General features: G+C 34.7%; 1 protein-coding gene and 1 long non-coding RNA gene across 3 annotated transcripts in view; one reads left to right on the top strand and one right to left on the bottom strand.

Moving 5' to 3' along the window:
* The window catches only part of LOC131050392 (MLO-like protein 1), a 106,276-nt gene extending 97,303 nt beyond the window's left edge, over positions 1 to 8,973 (top strand). Inside the window, exon 14 of the mRNA XM_057984552.2 lies at positions 8,597 to 8,973. Within this exon, the coding sequence (XP_057840535.1) occupies positions 8,597 to 8,744 (148 nt within the window). The 3' untranslated portion in view covers positions 8,745 to 8,973. The remainder of the gene's footprint in view (positions 1 to 8,596) is intronic.
* Positions 1 to 10,713, bottom strand: part of LOC131050394 (uncharacterized) — a 30,352-nt gene extending 19,639 nt beyond the window's left edge. The window contains exons 1-4 of one of the 2 annotated variants that reach the window (XR_009106937.2): positions 10,483 to 10,713; positions 10,279 to 10,333; positions 9,822 to 9,923; positions 9,559 to 9,719 (exon numbers count right to left, since the gene is read on the bottom strand). This is a non-coding gene — a long non-coding RNA (uncharacterized LOC131050394). The remainder of the gene's footprint in view (positions 1 to 9,558; positions 9,720 to 9,821; positions 9,924 to 10,278; positions 10,334 to 10,482) is intronic. The other variant, XR_009106938.2, reaches the window with a different exon arrangement.
* Positions 10,714 to 19,876: the final 9,163 nt, after the last annotated feature.

Genomic DNA, 19,876 nt, shown 5'->3' with positions numbered 1-19,876 from the left:
AACTTACTTGCAAAGAGTTGGTTTTCAAACTCGGAGGTGACGACACTGCAGCATGATTGATTATGGAAGCTTATTTCACTTTTAAAACAGAGAAGAAAATAGTGCCATTTGTGGGCAAGGTGTCGAATAGGCATATATAGGGTCTTTTCCTCCACAAGGATGAGAGGTTGCAGGAGGAAGTTAAATTAATGTTGGGGGTGGATATTGTGCATATTAGCCACCGATATTAGACTAATATGGAAATCTACTCGCTAATGGACACATGGGGTCTAGAATTTGAAGATGTTGTTGATAAGGTTCGTCGGGTGTTGAAGGATCTCATCGCAGAGGAGTATCCGGGTGGTCTGGAGTCAGTTCTTGAATGGGCTGTCCTGGGGGTTGGCATTGATATTTCTAAAGGAATGGTGGAACCTGGGAACCCCATACCCTTTGTACGTTGGCCGGAGGATGAAGTAAAAGAGAGGTGCAGAGCATCAACATGGTGTGGCTGAGAAGCTTTTAAGACCTTTGCAGGGCTGATGTGAGTGGAAGAGGCTCTCAACGCGACAGATGTATTGGCAAGGGTGGACACAGGTCGTGAATTGCAACCAAGGGCGCATACAAAGGAGGTGATGCTAATTCTGGCCATTTTCAATGAGGAGGATCCAAATAATAGTTAGTGGTTTAGTTTTTAGCTCTTGGTTAGCTTTGTAGTGTCTTAGGTGGTGATAGTGGCTTAGCTTATTTTGTTTTGATAACTGTTGGGTAGAAATATACCCGTTAGATTGGTTCGAACTACCATTCTGAATTTTGCAGTGTTTTCTGGTGATTTTGATGGGTTGTTTGTTGTATAAGATTTCTGGACTATTGATTTTTTAAACAATGTAATTTTTGCTATTTCATATCAATACAAAAACTTATTACTTACCAAAATTTAAAAAAAAAAAAAAAAATAAGTGAAAATTTTTAAATTTCAAATTATAGTGTCCAAATTGAGGCCTTGGACCTATTTCCTCTGTCAAGTATAAAAGTTTTTTTCATAGCCATTTGGAGATATGCAAGATTAAATTTATTGAGATTAATTTTAATTGAGTTTTAAGTAACCGACCAAAGAGGATGAAACCCCTTGGAGGCAAGAGTTGATGTGGGACAAAAACCCTACTTCACTATGTAATCCTACATCAAGGGTTGCAACCATGCTGAATAAACATTTTGAATTCTTTGTAGGTTTGTCATACTATTGTGATTCATTTCAATGAATTGAAGGAATTGTTGCCAACTTGCAAAGGTGCCATAATTCCACCTAGCTTAAACATTGGTCCATATTAATTATTGGCAAGGAGCAATTGGCAACTACCTTTCCAAAACTATGCAAGGAATGAGTAAATTCAAATTTTGATAAGGTTAGCTAGGTGCTCCATATTAGAGGCATCTCATTCCACATTTATATCTAAACAAAAACTAACCCTAGGCGAAGTAGAGAAACTAGTCAGGTGAGTGAATAGTGAAGTACTAAGACCTATGTCATTAACAAAGTGAAATAGTTAATATAACCCAAACGCCCAAAACCAAATCTAAGCATTGAGTGGTACTAACAGTGACTAATCCACCCAATCTAGTGATAAGAAGAACTGGTAAATCCTTTCTACACATTTGCAAGAAATGTTGTTGTGTCTATTGGATGGGGGATGTCCAAGATCATTCCCATGCATTTGTAGATATCACCATGTAGCTAGTTGGTGACATTTGTGGGTACCATGCCTCAAATATGGGGTGAATATTGAATAGAAGAGTTTTCAAACATCCAAAGACAACAATCTCTCTCAACTCACTAGTTGCCACCATAGAAAATGATTTGTAAATTAGATTAAGGGAGCCACGGGTTTTAGAGGCTTGTTATTTGACTAGGCCATACTGGCTGATACTTAAATTTTTTAATTTTCTCACAATAGAAATCTTCTAAACACACCTTATTGTTTAGGTCCATAAATACTATTTTTCCTTAGATTGGAATTTAATTAAGAAATAGTTATTGTTATTAGCTAGGCAACTAGGTGATTGAATTTCAAATTGATTGTAATTGTAATAAGCAAAAAAATGTTTGGTTATGTCATTTTGGTTGATAAAGTGATGATTTAATCTATTTATATATGTTTGAGATTGATGAAGGAAAAGGATTAAAACCTAGAAACATTACAAATGATACTTGGACCATATTTAGATTTAAAAATCCCAATGACACCAATTGAATTATATATAGCTTTAATGAATTACACTTGCAAGTGGACATTTGCTAGTTGTAGATTTAGTGTGGCCAATTATGTAGAAATCACATACATGTATGCAAGCAACAATCCAGAATGCAAACTCTTCATGATCTACTTTCATAGCCATCCATAACTATCTTCTTTATCTTCCTCCTTCAACCTTGCTATGATAATAATGTTAGGCTTGGGAATACAATGCAAGAAAGATTGACAAAATGAAGTGTATAGGAATGACACAACCCAAATATTTCAAGGAAATCTTATTCCATTCAATCAAAATGTTCGTAGTCAAAATATGAAAACAATTATTTAGTTCATCTTCAAGTGAAACTAGAAAAATATACGATATAAAATATTATCGTACTATTGTTAGGAGAATGTATTGTTACACATTCTTCTTGGGTAACAATTTAAACAATAAAAAAAAATCTTAAGTCTTATCAAAGGATTAAAAATGGCTATATATTGGATGACCCACCTATTAGTCGAAGCTAAATTTTGATAGGTCGATTGGGGGTAACCTTAGGCCAATGGGAGCAAGGGTAGTGCTTTGATTATATGAAGGGAAATTTTCTATATTCCATGGAGTCTTGAAATGGGGGAATAGGGAGATGGGTTTTGGAGACAAGGGGGTGAGTGGACCAAGGACCTTGATTTAATAGGGAGGGTGAGAGCATAGTGATTGGTCATTTTTGGGGGCAACAACCCTAGTAGGGTCTAGGGGCAATCCCAAATTAAAGCCTTTGACAAAATATTGACCTTCATTGTGCATGCCAATTTCATTAATTTATGACTATGCTTTTTGCACTTGTTCGTCCTCTTGATATTGCTCTTCCACTTGTTAATGCTCTTACTCTTACAACCTTGCTCAATGCTTCCAAGCTTTGATAATGATTTTGAGTGAGAGAGTAAGGTGTATTTATAAATTTCTTTGGAGTACTTAGGGTGTGGGTGAGGCTCATAAACTTTTAGGGTTAGGGTTGGGGCACAAACATCAATAAAAATGTAAAGTTTCTTTTTGTAGGTGGTTGATGCATGGGGATGGTTATCAACCTCATCGATGCACATGTGAGAAGGTGCATGGAAATTTTCTTGAAGTCCCAAGGATGTATAGAAGTCTCCCCAATGTCCCCAAGACAGGAGATGTCCTCAAGACATCCCCATCTTTAAGGCATGTTTGAAGGACATCTCTTGCCTTGTGGTAGTAGTGGAAACATTGTGACTCAAATCCTTTTTGCCCCCCTTTTTTTTTTCTCAAGTCCCTTCATTTTCATGTGTTTTTCTTGATCGCTTGTGACCCATTTGAGAATTTCTAAATGGACCATCTTGCTTGATATTGTGCCTTTGGATTTTATATTAATTCCTAATCATCCAAAGGTCAAATAATGTATAAGGCAATTATTTTAAAGGCTACAAAGGACCTATGGAGCATGAGTCACCTTTTTTATGATAAGTTTGAACAACAAAGTTAAATGCCCAATGTTTACTACCCAACTATCAACATTAACATTAAAGATTGCTCACCAACAAAATTCAATGTTGTTGTCATTGTTTGATTTGGAATAGGGGAAGCATACCAATAGCCATTATAGCTAACTTCGTGCACCCACAAATTCTAAATGGTACATTGGATTTTGACAAATTTTTTTTGTTGTCTTTGCATGCAACTTAACTACTTATAGCTATTGTTTTGGATTTTGGGTAGTAATGATGCATGTTGTGGGATCCGTTATGCGCACAAGGGTCAAGAAATACACATTTTAAAGTGTTGTCTGATACTTTCTTAAAGATGCCCCAATAACCATGCACTTAAAATTACCAATACTTATGCATAAATGCCCCAGTAGTCATGCACTATGGGTACCAATAAAGGTACACAAATGGGCCAATTATGTTTCAAAAATGCTAAAAAATGAATGGCTATTGGTACATGTGTAATTTATTAATGGACTTTTAGTTATTTGTTTTTTGTTTTTTTTAAAGTTAGTAATTGAGGGGTTGGGTGTGCAAGGGGTGAACGATTATTGGAACATGAACGGTAATTGGTGCTCTTCCCCTACCCATTTTGGGCGAGATTGGTCCTTGATTGTTGATCTCTTGGGTGCTACAATGCAACAATTAGGGTTTGATGGCTTCCAAGTGTTAAATCGTGATTTTTGATTATTTTCAATGGAGGTTGGTTTGGTGGTGGTTCTTCAAATGCTAGAGATTTGTTAGTGTGATGTAGGGCAACCATAGATGTTAGTCCAATTCTCTTGGGTTGGTTACATATCCATGAGGATGGAAGAAAATTGACATTGTAAGTGGATTTTGATGCAAAATATCTCCAAGACAGTTTGCATATATCTAAGAAAGTTTTTCAGTTGTAGTTAAGGATTTTCCTTCGTCACATTTGTTGACATGACTTAAATTAGTGTAATAGCATTTTAAAAATATTGTAAGATTTGTAATTATCTTTCTCATATTTGATATGTATGTAAGTAATTTTGTATGGATTGACTATGATTTGTTATAACTTTTACAATCTTTGTTTTATGCAAATACATAGCTCCATGATCTTTGACTCTAGTTTGTTCTCTTTTTTTATGAATGATTTTTGTTGTTTAATAAATAGGCATCGATCTAGAACCACACACCAATCTCATATTTAAATCAAAACATAAAATAATAGTGTAGGATTAGTAGTTTTGTGCATTCATGACCGTGTATTATGACGGGCAATTTATCTTCAAGACAGTTATTCAAATGAATCCATCTCATGTCGGTTGTGCTTGCACATTTTTATTAGTTATATAGGGGTTTTGAGATAACTACTTGTACTTGGTTTAGTTACAAGCTTTGGAGTCAAGTCAATAGATTGGGTTAGGTTATTGATTGTTTTAATTGTTCATTTCATGTGATTTTAATACCTATTGAGGTACACCCATGAGAACACCCTCCCAAGCTAAGTTGAGCTTTAAAAATAGGAGATGGAACTCACTCTCATAGAATTGGCCTTCAACCCTCCACGATTTATTGAAGAACTGATTTTACTTGCATGACAACAATCTTAACATTGTGAGTGAGATTTTGTTCTAAAAAGTGGAACCATAATTTTAAAACTTAATAATGTTTCCTAGCTATCTTAAGTCCAAAGACATCCTCATCTCAAAAAATAAAGTCTTCTTTGAGAGGGTTGTATCCTCATGAAACATTAGAAATTTGTAATTAGGGTCTCATTCTTCTTAAGGAACAAAACAAATAGTAAAACGAAAGCTTCAGCCGTCGGATTGAAAATGACCAAGTTTTATATGGTGTGGAGTCTTAGAAGTGGAAGGAGATTCTCAAGTTATCATAAATTGATTTAAGAGAAATTCCATTAAAGATTGTAATCTTCGCTGAATTGTTGGGCCCAACCTAACCCAGCTAAATTTGATGGGTTAGATAAGAGGAACCTTACGTCAGTAGGAGCAAGGGCAGTACTTGATCAAATGAAGGGAAATTTGTGATGGACAGCTCATTATAAATGAGTACGAAAAGAAAATTTCCATTTAAGAATTCGAATCTTCGTAACTAGATAGTTGAGATAAATATAATACATAGGAGCCCAAAGACAACTCCTTTAATCATTGCTTTAGGGAAATCAATTCTGTAGCAAATAGTTTGGTTAATCATGGTATTAGCCAATATTCCCTCTTAACAACGATAACGGAGTGGCAGATAGAGGCGCTGTTTGCTAATGAAAAGTATTAATTATGTTATGTATGAAAAACGTTTGCCAGGTTCCACTGGATGGTCTTTTGTTTCTTTGTATATTTTGGTAAATTTTTATTGTTTGGCTTTTCACGGGCATAGGCTCTAATAGATCCCACACTAAAATTAATTTAAAAGAAACCTGGTTGGGCATGTGAATGTATTGATTTACCAAAGAACTCACTAGAAGAATGGATAAATTTACATAATTTGATGTTGGTGGGCCAATAGATTTGTAACAAATCACATTGTCCTGAAAGAATATTTAGATCAGTTTGTGGCACCCAATTCCAACCAAACAGTCAGGACCATTGAAAGAACCGAAATTGTGGCCAGTTTTTTTATAGTGATGAATTACAAACATTTTCCACACCCAGGATGTTATCAATGTTCATCTCAATTCGCATTTTGAAGGATGTTTACCTTGACAATGCTTTAAAATGCATTGTGTTCTTTAATTGAAATTAGTCAACTCAATCCATATTATGGATTTTAATTTTATTTTTACTTTGGATGGAATGTACAGACAACTTACAAATTTGACTCCTGAGTTATGATAAGAGATATATATATATGTTCCAAAGATCGTAATCGGGTACACCTGAACAAATTTCCTCATCATGATTGGAATAATATGTTATCTTGAAGCAACCTGAATGCCATGTCATTCACAGAATCTCATCAACCCTTTAACTCTTTGGATTTGTAATAACTCCTGCTCTTCGTATAGAAAACCGTGTTATCTATTGTTCTATTTCAAATTAAAAAATAAAAATAACATTAAGTTAAACTGTGTTCCATGGAGACACATCCTCTGGATTCCTAAGGATGGCATAACAGAGATAAAACGCTCTATTGTGAGGCATCCCCATGGAGGCCACCCCTAAGACAACTTTGAAGATGCAGGGATGTCCTACCATCCCTTGGATAATTGGCGAATATGCAGATGTCCCTCAACCATCCAGAGGAGCAAGAAATCCCCCAAATGTTTAAAAAATTTACTTGCACTAACCCTGAACCTAAAAGGGGCCCTTGGACTCCCACCTTCAAAAAGTGCCAGCTCTATTGTAATCGTGAAAAGAGGAAGAAAGGAAGAGGAAACCCCAGCAGACTATTAACAAAATAGTCACTTTAACATTAAAAAAATTTGAAAGAACAAAAAAACATTGCATGTTCATGATCTTTGTGACTTTGAAGGCAATTTGTGCTTGGTGACAGGCGCTCGGCCCCTCAACCCCAGCCTATATTGAAAGCTATGTCTCCTGACCCCACAATCAAATCCCTGGTCAGGTTTTCAAAAATAAAGAATTAAATTGTTTTGGGCTGGACTGGGTTAAATCTTGAATAACTGAATTCTATCAATTAATAATTTAATATTGGTTTGCAGACTTAATTCCCATTCCGAGTAATGTTACTATGGTTACAATCAAATGATTTAGAAAGTAAATACAATGATCTTAGTGAAATGCTTTGGCTTTCACGCATACACGTTGGCACTGCAACTTGTTGTGACCTTCTTAGTCAAATTCTATTCTCTAGTGAATCACCTGGGAACATATTGAAACTTGTGACTCGTATTATGAAAATGACCAATCCAAAATTTGGCTGGCATTGGTATATCTAATTTTCTAATTTGATGAATAATGCTGGATCCTGGTACTCTATTTTGAGATGATGGATGACAATAGGTTTTATCATATTTGAAAACACAATTGCAGAAAACAATGTGAGATTTCGCTCAAATTGTTTACAGCATGGCTGATATTGAGACATTAGACGGTGCAAAGATAATCCTACAAAGTCTAATAGAAAGTCTTTGTCAAAATCCACTCAAGATAAGATGAAGACATTAAGATTCACATATTTTGTTTATATAGCTATACACCCACTGGCTGCCCACCGTCCCTGAAGTCTAGAAAAAAATTGCCCAGAAAAAAATTGAGATACAGTCCATTAAAGAAAAGTAATTAAACTCAATTTACCAAGTCTAAGGGACAAAACAATTACTGTTTTGAATCTATCTTGTGAAATAGACAAAATTGAAAATTATAAGAAAGGCTCTGACCATGGCTGTAAACCCCACACCTGAAAACAGGAAAGGCTTCTCTTGATTGTATATGTTTCACTGTAAAAAATCTGAGAACAATAGTGGAGTGTTGTTTTGTTTGTGCTCTGGAGTGATGATAATCATCTAATGGAAAATGAGTTAGGAACCGATTATTAGATTTCTTGTTTAGATTGATTTATAGGTAATATAAGTCACTTGGAAATTTGACTTGGACATCATGTATAAGTTACGAGTATGCACGTTGCTACCTGATGCTGTGCAGGGTTATTATTCAATTCCTTTGCAGCTACATTACATTACCACTTTATGCCCTGGTCAGACATGTGATTCAGAGTCTGCCTGCCTTGGACAAATTGACTCCAAAATTACAATAAATTTCTAGGTCATTTGTAAATTTTGGAGATGGAAATATTTATGCATTTTGCTTGTTCTCTGCTTGCATGACTCAGAATCAAACTATTTGGGTTCCTAATTTGTAAATTGCTATATATTCCTAATAACAATACTGACTTTTGGAGATGTTGTGAATTTGTGTTTCTTCTCTTCTCAGATGGTCACCAAAAACAAAAGGGCAATTTGTGAGGATCATATTCATGAGGGACTCTTGGCATGGCATCGGAAAATCGAATAAAGGGTCAACAAAAACCAAACTACCAAAAATGAGGATGATTCTGATAGAGGGAGCATACGATTGCTAAATAGAGTTCATAACACTCGAACAACAGAAATTGCAAAGCACACGATACAAATCACAAATTCTCAGTAGAGTAGAAAAGAAAATCAGTAATTATCTTTAGAATGTGTAATCTTCTTAAATGTAAGTAGTAGTATTTGGAATAAAATAAAAAATGGAATGAAAACCGTAAAGAATTTTTTGAAAACCTATGTGATCCAATTTTAAGAGGAGATATTTTGCAATTTAAATTACATGACTGCGTAAGATTCTCTTATACAGTCGGGAGTTTTGGTCTTTGCACGATGTCGTTGAAAGTATACTACAAGAATTCGATCTTTCATTCCTACATAAATAGAAGATAAAAAAACTCGAATGGCATAGGGCTTTTTCCTTGCCAAAGGGGCTATTTAGTCAAATTTCAATTCATCGTGCCATGTTATTCCAACTTGTTCTTGGGCTATCTGACTTAGATAAGTGGAAGAAATCAGTCTTTGAGGGTCTACATTTGAGAGTAGTAGGATTCTTCATCATGTGTATTTCGATAGAGAAAATGACTTGTTCATATTAGTCGAATAGATCGAGGAGAGAATACTACCTACCAGTCCGAGTCTTGCATGGTTGCAGATCTCTGACAATAGTGCCGTTTAACAAATTCAATTAAATACAGACTACTAAATAAATTCAAGACAAACAATTTGAGCAATTAGATATCCAAAAAGATAACAGTTACTGAAAGCATAGAAGATAAAAAGACGCCTTACAGTACCAATATCAATCACAGACAGAAAATGCCATAAACATGCAGTTCAACACTAATTATATGGTGGAGAATTTACTCTCTAAATTTGGCATTGCATCTTCTTCTCCACTTGCAATTTAATGACCTGCAATTCCTGCCTTCTGTCTTTGCGGTGGTCTTGGTAAGTGTTGCATCCTTTATAATTATGCAGGGTTTTCGGCATGAAGATGATCGGCAGCAAACGCAGGAGCAAGAATGCTGTTGAGCACCGAGCTTTTAATTCAATAGACTATATATTGATGAGGCTCAAAGCATTCGAAAAGAAGTTACTACACATTTGAATCCTAAAATAAACCTTACAAATTTGCACTGTGAAAAACAACTTGGTAAGCTTGCTGCCTTCCTTTCATGTTAATCCCAACACAGACCAGTCACAGGTTCAACTTTCAAACAAGGCCACATCTGCATTCCAATTACTTAGTGTGATTTCCAACTATTTGCATAATTTAAATTAAAATTAAAATTTGCACACACTATTACAGACTGTAGAAAACTCAAAACTAAATTAAGATTATTCCAAGGGTTAAAGATTGTAAAAAAATTGTCGGCGAAGAAATTCTTTGTGCCATTAAACCGTAACAGTAAAGAAAATGATTGAAGGTACAACTTTTTTTCAATAAAGATCACTCAATCATTTACTGACATCTGTTCTGAATGCTCAATCTTCCACATATTCCAAGATGGGCAACCATCACAGCATAGCGGAAAGCATTCGAAAAGAAATTACCAAACATTTGGATCCTAAAATAAACCTTACAAATTTGCACTGAAAACAAACTTGATAAGCTTGCTGCCTTCCTTTCATGTTAATCCTGACACAGACCATTCACAGCTTCAACTTTCAAACAAGGCTATTTTTTGCATTCCAATTACTGTGTGTGATTTCCAACGCCAAATTAAAAAATTACACAATTTAAATTACAATTTGCACACACTATTTCAGACTGTAGAAAACTCATACCTGAACTATTCCAAGTAAGGGTTAAAGATTGTAAAACAAAATGTCGGCAAAGAAATTCTTTGTGCCTTTGAACAGTAACAGGGGCAATTTTTTTCAATATATAATCATTCAATCATCTACTGACAACTATTCTGAATGCTCAGTCTTCCATAACTTCCAAGACAGGCAACTATCACAGCATAATCTTTTGCTTTTTCCCACAAAATCTTTATTTTTTTTTTAATTATTGGAAATGCAATTATTCAAACCCACTCTCCACGAAATGCATTTTCACAATCAACGGTAAAAATTCATTTCATATTTGTTAATGGAGTTGTTGAAGTATTGTTGTCTTCTGTTCAACACATCATTTAACTTATAATTTACATTCTAAAAATATATAACATGTTCGTATTGTGTTTAGTATTTTATGAAAATTTTATTTTCAATAATGTATTTATTTATAGTAAAGTTATTTTATGAAATATATATATTTTTTAATGCGGTTTTTCTTGGAGCTAATAATCACTCAAACCTAATATCTCTCCTATAAGAGGCTAGTTGCATTGTGGAGCCATCCCTTTTTTTTTTTTGAAATATTATTGTGAAGTATTTTTTAAAATTTATTAATTTTTTGAAAATATCTAAGGTAGGTATAGTTTCATTTTGTATGGCTACGGACCTAATTCATATATGAGTTGACTCATATATGCATCGCCTTATACAGGCTAGTTTGAAAATGACTGCTATTAATAAAAAAAAGTTACAATCTAAATATCATAAGTACTATTCTAATGAGATGTTAAAATGTTACTACAATTGCAAAAGGTTACAATACACATCATACTAAGAATTCACAAAAATAATAATGTAAGAATATTTTATAAGGTGAAAACTTAAAAGTAGTAGATTATATTTGTTTTTTCTTATATAAAGAAATACTTAAAGATGGTTCTTGGATTGTAACAATGTCATTAATGTAGTTACTATTTAAGAAGGTGATCTTTGAAATGACTTAAAGTGGAGAGGTCAAATCCAACAAAAAAAAAATAAAAAATAAAATTTAAACACATATTATGCAACCTTTTATTTGATTTTTCTTGGGAGTATTATTAAAAGCTTGGTACTTAATTTGATAAAAAAAAATTGATGTGTGATGTCTTATAAATTTTTAGATTTAGTGGGATTTGACTCGTGTCTCAAATTGTTTCAAGATAACTTTTATAGGTGGTAATAATGTTAATGAGACTTTTTTCCATATTGGAAATAATTACAAGGCAAAGAGAAGTCATTTACCACAAAAGAACCATTAAGCATTTGTTATTGGAGTTTATGAATGATAAATATAATCATTTTCTTTAGAATTGTCTCTTTAGCCTCTTTATTTATTGGTAAAAATTTAGAAGCAAGTAATTATTTTTTATTAGTGTATATTGATAAATATATTCAAGAGACAAGGGACCCCACATAACAAAAAAGAATCATTGTGTTTGTTAGCACAAAGATGTATAATTATTTTTAAAATTTACCATATAGACAATTTAGTAAGGGTGAGAAAATGATTTGTGCATTTGATAATATGGTTGATTTTCTAAGTATGTTTCCTCTTATCCCATATCAACAACACGTAGAGGGAGTTATATGCTTATATTTTTCCCAACCTTATGAGTTTTTCACCAACATGAGTTGAAAATGTGCTAGAGAAATGACTACTAATCTAAGAGAAAATAAGCACTTTCATCATCTTGGAATATAATAGTTGTGCTTCATGCTGCACCGCATTATAAATTTGAAGACCATCCCAATCACATATATAACCCGACTATTCATACTCTATGCCAAGCAAATCTAATAGTGTGAACTAGGGGCTATCAACATAGTTATTCTACAATATGTGCATAAAATGATAAAATGAAGAATATGATTTACCAACATGAGCCAACTATAAGATGTATTACTTGTAATTGTCATGACACATTTTGTTTCCATATTCTATATGTTACTTTGACATAGCTACTATTTACATAAGTATTAAGATATAAATGAATTTGTCTAAGCATTAATCTCTTAGATCATTATATTAAAATTTATATTGTACAATATTGTAGTTTCACTTCTATCATCATGATATATTGTCTATAATCTCTTTTACCTCAACACTTTGATTATCATTGTTATACACTTTATTACTTTCAAATCACTTTCATTCATAACACCTTAGAATTTGTTTTAGTGTGTTGTCTCTTAGACATCTTTTAATCATTACTATTTACACAAGGTTTTATATTTGTAAGATTGCTCTTGAAACTTGTGATCAGAAATATATGCAAGTGTATCAAATCTACGTTTTAAATTTAGAAGACGTGCAAAATACAAGACATGTTGGGTTAACCAAAATGATAAGTATGGATATGATATCCTAGGCATATAGATGCAAACTAAGATCTCAAATTTGTCCATAGCATAGCATTAGAACATGAATAAGTTCATCTATAGTCCTGATAGGAGAGATTAACACTTGGATTCTATTCTTTTATTCCAATGGAATTGAGATAAAGAATTTTGCATATGAGATATAGGGTTAATGATAGAAAAATGATATAGTTCACCAATAACAAAAAAAATAAAAAAAGGAAAACAAACACAATAAGCTAGATGTAGAAGAGAGATATCGAGAGGAACTTGGATATGAAAATTAGAGTAGAAAGTGCCAAACATAGGTGTTTGGTGCCCTAGTCTGAAGGTGTTTGAAATTGATAGAGAGGATCATGAATGTAGTTAGGAGTCTCTAAAGTGTTCTATCCTAAAAATCTAGCCCCAAATAGTAGGACATGGGTGTTGGGCATCCTAGTACAAGTGTTTTCATCCATTCAATATTTTTCACAACTTATAATGGTATGATTTTCACGCCTATACCACTTTCACTATCATATTTGAATCTACACACATAGAAAATAGGAAATACGTTTATCCCGTATAAGGGATTTCCTAGGACAAACCCCATGTTGGTGTTACCATCTCCAAAAAATCTATGATTATAAAAAAGAGGCCATGTCATAAGGAGGACAAAGGCTAAAGAATAATGAAAACATTAGATTGACAAATATTACCTCAAGTATGAAACCCTACACATTGAATCTCTCACAAGGATTGATGTTGATAGAATGAAGTCTTGCAACATGTTAGTGCATTCTTTCATCATGGAGAAACACACTATTGTTGATCATGATTACTATAACAAAGTTATATGCTTGAATGCTTTACTCCTCGAGTGTAGATATTTAATTGAATTGATTGATTGCATGCACTTGATTTTACTTAGAAAACATTAAGAAGACTTAGAGATGTAACCCTTTGAAATGAGAGAGTGAGTTATATTTATATGAAACTTACACCTTTTTTAATTTAATTTTGGATAATGATGACACTAGAGGGTAAATTCCTACTATTTGCATAACTGACATTCATATTTCAAAATTTGAGTCCAACTTTCTTAGATAGGGGTGCCTAGTGCCCTAGTATTGCCATTGAAATGAGCCATGAAAAGGTTGTGAATAAGGGAATGTACAAATGTTTATAGAAATGGTCTTGAATTTGAGCACAACTAGGCATGGATTAGGCACATTTGTCAAAGTGGGTCCAAACCTAGTGTAAAACTATAAAGGTATACAATTTATGACACTACACTTCTTCCTCAAACCCAAAATCCTCCAATGCACGTGTTAGGACACAAGGATAGGGGGAACTAATGTCTATGTTCAAAACTTAAATTTTGGTTCCAATTATGGTTTTAACCCTAATTAACACTATATTTTTAATAATCATTCACTCAAGATCCTCCAATAATTTTTCATTTTAATTTGGCTTTCTCTACCTCTTTTACTCCTTCTCACTCTTGATTCTTCTTACACTTATTTTATATAAATATTATATCATTTTAATAAGAAAACAAGCCATACTATTTAAGATATGAAGTTGGATTTTTCCTTGATGTCATTCTACACCCTTTGCATTATGTTTCTTCTCTTTTCTCATCCTATCTCAATTCTTTATCCTCCTTGCCATTTACCATAGTTTTCCTTCATTTTAGATGAACCAAGGGAAACGTTAAGCAAGGTTAGCAGGTTAGTTTCAATCCAAATGATATTGAAACCAAATAAAAAATCATAAAATTAACACTATTGCCTTGCAAGAGAGGAGTCTCTCTTGTTCCTCTGATTGAGCGAATGATGAAGTGGAATGCGCCCTATTGCTCCACTTAATTGGATGTGCTCCTTTATTTGATTGTGGATGACTCTCCAAGATTGCACAACAATGGTGAGTGGGAGATTAATTGAAGGATGCAAGATGGATGGATGGAATGATTAAGTGATGGAGGATATGGATTTGGCTATAATGTGGATACTTGGGATGATTTCTAAGCTCAAACTAATAGCATAAGATTGCACAAATTGGTGATATCAAATGAGGGGATGGAGACCCCAATTTATAGATTGAAAAGAAATGGAGGGCTAGGATTGAAAAGAAGAGATCACATGGATCAATGGACAATGACATGACAAGGGGGGCGAAGACCAAGAGATTTGCCATAAAGGCATTTCTTATCTCCACCCTCCCCAAGGTACATGGGGAAGAGTTCTCAATGATGAATAATGATGAACAATAGATACCCCAACTGGTACTGAGAGGGGGGGGGTGAATTAGTATAGATAAAAAATCTCCTCAATCACTTTATATAGCTAAAATAATACCAACTGATTATCATCATTACTGGACTTAACCATGGTGATACTGGTTAAACACAGTGAGACATCAGACACCATAAACTGATAAGTTTGAACACTTCAAATACGATCAGTACTCGACTTCAATTTCACCCATAAACATATGCATGTGGTATACTAGAAATACCATAACTTATAAATTCTACATGCATAGTCTTTCAACCAAATACTTCAAAAACATCACATGAAAAATGCATAACACATAACACACAAATTTTTCACGTGGAAACCCAAATGGGAAAAACCACGATGGGGATGAATACCCACAAGATTGTTTTGAACTCTTTTGAAGCTCGCCCTGTTAGGAGCCTAGTCCGGTTAGAGACTTTACAATAAGGTTCTGCTAGGAACCGATCCTGTTAGAGATCACCCGGTTAAGGGATGGCTATATACCCTGTTAAAGGTTGAAACCCTGTTAAAGGTTACCTCGCTAGAGGATTTAAACAACTCAATGATCTTGAGTCACCTGGTTACAGGTTTTACAATAAGCCTGTTAAAGCTACCCGATAAAGGGATTTTCAAACTGTTGAAATGATTAGAAGACAATAGGGAAAACTCCTGATCTGATAACAACACTACATGCCAAGGCAGATCCTTTTCATATCCTCTACTTTGTAATCACTCTTTGTAGTTTCCCTCTTACTGGTCGAGCAAGTATCAAGTATCTCTTTACTCGGATACATACACATAACATTTTCTAACAACTTTACAATAACAAACATCATTGACCTTATAGACAACAGTTAGGTCAGTAACATAAACTCTAAACCCTAAACATCTTAGGTTTACAACACAGGCGGTCCAATCCTGACCATCCAAACATATTACATAGAGCATTACAATTTCAAATAGATCACAAGACAATCTGCATCATTCATTCATCACCGCTCATGGGAATCATGACCCATCACGCTTTCTTCTCATACCATTAAGAAGAATGATCATTCCCGAGGTAGACTACAAACACGGTCGATCTTCTCATGCAAGATCCTCAAGAAACTCCTTCACGTGCACAAAGCTAACGTGGCACCTCGATCACATCTCTTAGCTAACTCATCACAAAGTATCAAGGGTTGCATCGCACAAGCTGGATCGCCAAACTGATAACCATAGAGCTGAGACTACCAACCTGTAGTCACACTAAGTGAAACCCTGACACTGGTTCACTCCATCTCTTCATGCTTCTTCATACCGGTCCACCAACTTTATTGACATCAATAACATACATTATAATCATATCAACATACCGGTTCACCATATGCTATCATATCCAACAATCTCCCCCTTTAGCATTGATGGCAATACCGTAGACATCATAGACCAGTGTATCTTCATTCATCAGATATCCTTTCTCCATACATGAGATATCTTCTCCCCATACATGAGATATCTTCTCCCCATACATGAGATATCTTCTCCCCCTTTGACAACAATGCCAAAGCGGAGGCACAAGCTTCCAAAAACTGCTATGCTACTCCCCCTAACGAGTAGCATCCTTCAACACATCAATCCTGAAAGATTTGACACTATAGTACTTGACTGATGTAGAGCACTAATCTTTAATTGATTTCAGGAAGGGGCAGAACCCCTAATTCACCTCTCAAATAGGTAAATGTAGTCTTCGGTAAGGGCTTAGTGAATATATTTGCTAACTGCTCCTCGCTGGAAACATGTTGTAATACAACCTCCTTATTCTGAACTTTCTCTCTCAAGAAATGATATTTAAGCTCAATGTGCTTAGTTCTAGCATGCAATACCAAATTCTTGGAAATATTTATTGCACTTGTATTATCACAAAATATGTTCACTGGTTTAGATACAGGTACCTTAAAACCTTCCAATACATGCTTCATCCAAATTGCTTGAGTGCAGTTCATAAATGCTGCCACATATTTTGCTTCAGCTGTAGATTGAGAAGTACAACTCTGCTTCTTACTTGTCCATGATACTAATCTTCCACCGAGAAAGAACACTTCACCAGATGTGATTTTTCAGTCATCCACATTACCTCCCCAATTGGCATCATTATATACCTTGAGGTTATAGTCACTATTATATGGATACCACAATCCATAAATCAACTATTCCTTTCAAATATCTAATAATCCGTTTGACATCTATCAAGTGGGATTCTCTTGGAAATTTCTAAAAATGAGCTACTATGCCCACTATATGACCAATATCAGGTCTGATGTGCACCACATAGTGCAGATTATTGATCATTGATCGATACTCCTTTTCATTCACTAGTACTGAATCATCTTCCTTGGTCAGTTTACACCCAGTCACCATCGGTGTACCAACCAGTTTGCTTTCTTTCATGCCAAAAGTCTTCAATACCTCTTTGACATACTTGGATTGGGTAATAAAGATACCCTCTTTCATTTGCTGAATCTGTAAACCAATGAAGAATTTTATTTCTCCTATCAAAGACATCTCAAACTCTTTCTTCATTTCATATGCAAATGCATGACTCATTCTATCATCTCCTCCAAAGATTATGTCATCCACAAACACTTCATAAATCAGAATCTGACCACCTTCTAATTTCAAGTAGATGTTGTTATCTTCACTTGTTCTCTGAAATCCAATCTTCACAAGATAAGAGTGTAGTCTTTCACACCACGCCCTAGGTGCTTGTTTCAGTCCATACAAGACTTTATGTAATCTACACACCATGTCACTATCTTCTGATAAGGCAAACCATTCTAGTTGCTCTATATAAACTTCCTCTTCTAGCATTCCATTCAGAAAAAACAAACTTCACATCCATCTGATAAACCTTAAATCCTTTAAATGTTGCAAATGCAAGTAGCATTCGAACACCTTCTAATCTAGCCACATGAGAAAAAGTTTCTCAATAGTCTTCTCCTTCCTCCTGAGCATATCCCTTACATACAAGCCTCGCGTTGTTCCTGACAACTGTGCCTTCTTCATTTAACTTATTCTGGAAGACCCATTTGGTACCTATGACATTTTTATGTTCCGGTCTGGGCACCAAAGACCATGTCATATTATTTTCTATCTAGTCTAGCTCCTCTTCCATTGCTTTAATCTAGTTTTCATCTGTAAGAGCTTCTGTTGAAGTCTTGGGTTCAAATTCAGAAATCATGCAAGAATTTTCTTTCACTTTTCTTCTAGTGAGTATCCCTGCATCTTTATCTCCTATGATTTGCTTTGAATCATGATGCAACTTTACATATCTAGGAATGACTCTAGCCTGGTCTACTAGCTTTTCTTCTTCTTCTTCACTAACTTCTTCTTCTTCTCTCACTGCAACTTCTACCAGTACAGGAACACTGAGATCTTTACAGATTTCTTTCTTAACCGGTTCCTAGAAATCTACACCCGGTTCCTCTTTCACTTCTTTGTTGTATGTTTCCTCAGGTTCCTTAGGGGATTCATCAATCTCGACATTGATACTTTCAACAATATTTTGTGTTCTATTGTTGTAGCATTTGAGAGCTTTGCTTTTAGTGGAATATCCCAGAAAAATTCCTTCATCACATTTTGCATCAAATTTGCTCAAATATTTGCCTTTCTTGATATAGCACTTACTACCAAACACTTTAAAGTAACTCATAGTGGGAGTTTTCTCGGTCCAATACTCATAAGGGGTTTTATCTTTACCTTTCTTGATGAGTACCCGATTCATAGTATAAACTGCAGTACTGATTGCTTCTCTCCAAAAAGTGTGAGCAACCTTTCCTTAGATCAACATAGTTCTAGCTGCTTCAACTACAATCCTCTTATTTCTTTTTGCTATGCCATTTTGTTGTGGTGTTCTTGGGGCAGAAAACTACCTCTTGATACCGTTGTCTTGACAGTACTTATTGAATTCATCAGAAGTAAATTCTCCTCCTTGATCAGTTCTTAGACATTTTATCTTTTTACCACTTTCTTTCTCTACTAATGCTCTGAAGGCTTTGAATTTTCCAAATGCTTCAGACTTGTCTTTCAAGAATGTGACCCACATCATTCTTGAGAAGTCATCAGTAAGAACCATAAAATACCTATCTCCCTGAATACTTCTAGTTTTCATAGGACCATACAAATCAGTATGCACAAGATCAAGTAAATTTTTTGCTGAGAAAGACTTACCTTTAAAAGTTGAGGAAGACATCTTCCCAAGTTGACATTCTCTGCACAAAGAATTCTTAGGTTTGTTTAGAAAAGGTAATCCTCTTACCACCTTGATCTTTCTGGCTTTGATAATGTTGTCAAAGTTCATATGACAAAGTCTCCTATGCCATATCCAACTATCATCAAACTTAGCCATTAGACATCGACTTATCTTGGCATTCAACTGAAATAGGTTACCTCTGGTTTGTTTGCCAGTGGCAATAACTTCACCATTCTTCCCAATTATACTGCAAATTCCACATTTGAATTCCAAAACTAATCCTTTGTCATTCAGTTGAGCAACACTCAACAGGTTATGCTTAAGACCTTCTACCTAGTAGACATCATCTGCACTGCTTTTTCCATTCAGTGAGATGGATCCTTTTCCTTTTACCAAGCATGGTGCATCATTGCCAAATCTGACAACACCTCCATCATATTCTTCCAGAGACAAAAACTTTCTCTGATCACCACTCATGTGGTGAGAACAACCACTATCAATTATCCAC

The sequence above is a fragment of the Cryptomeria japonica genome, chromosome 1, assembly GCF_030272615.1.
Source record: "Cryptomeria japonica chromosome 1, Sugi_1.0, whole genome shotgun sequence".
NCBI classification, from domain to species: Eukaryota; Viridiplantae; Streptophyta; class Pinopsida; order Cupressales; family Cupressaceae; genus Cryptomeria; species Cryptomeria japonica.
This window is presented reverse-complemented; position numbering and strand designations above follow the sequence as displayed.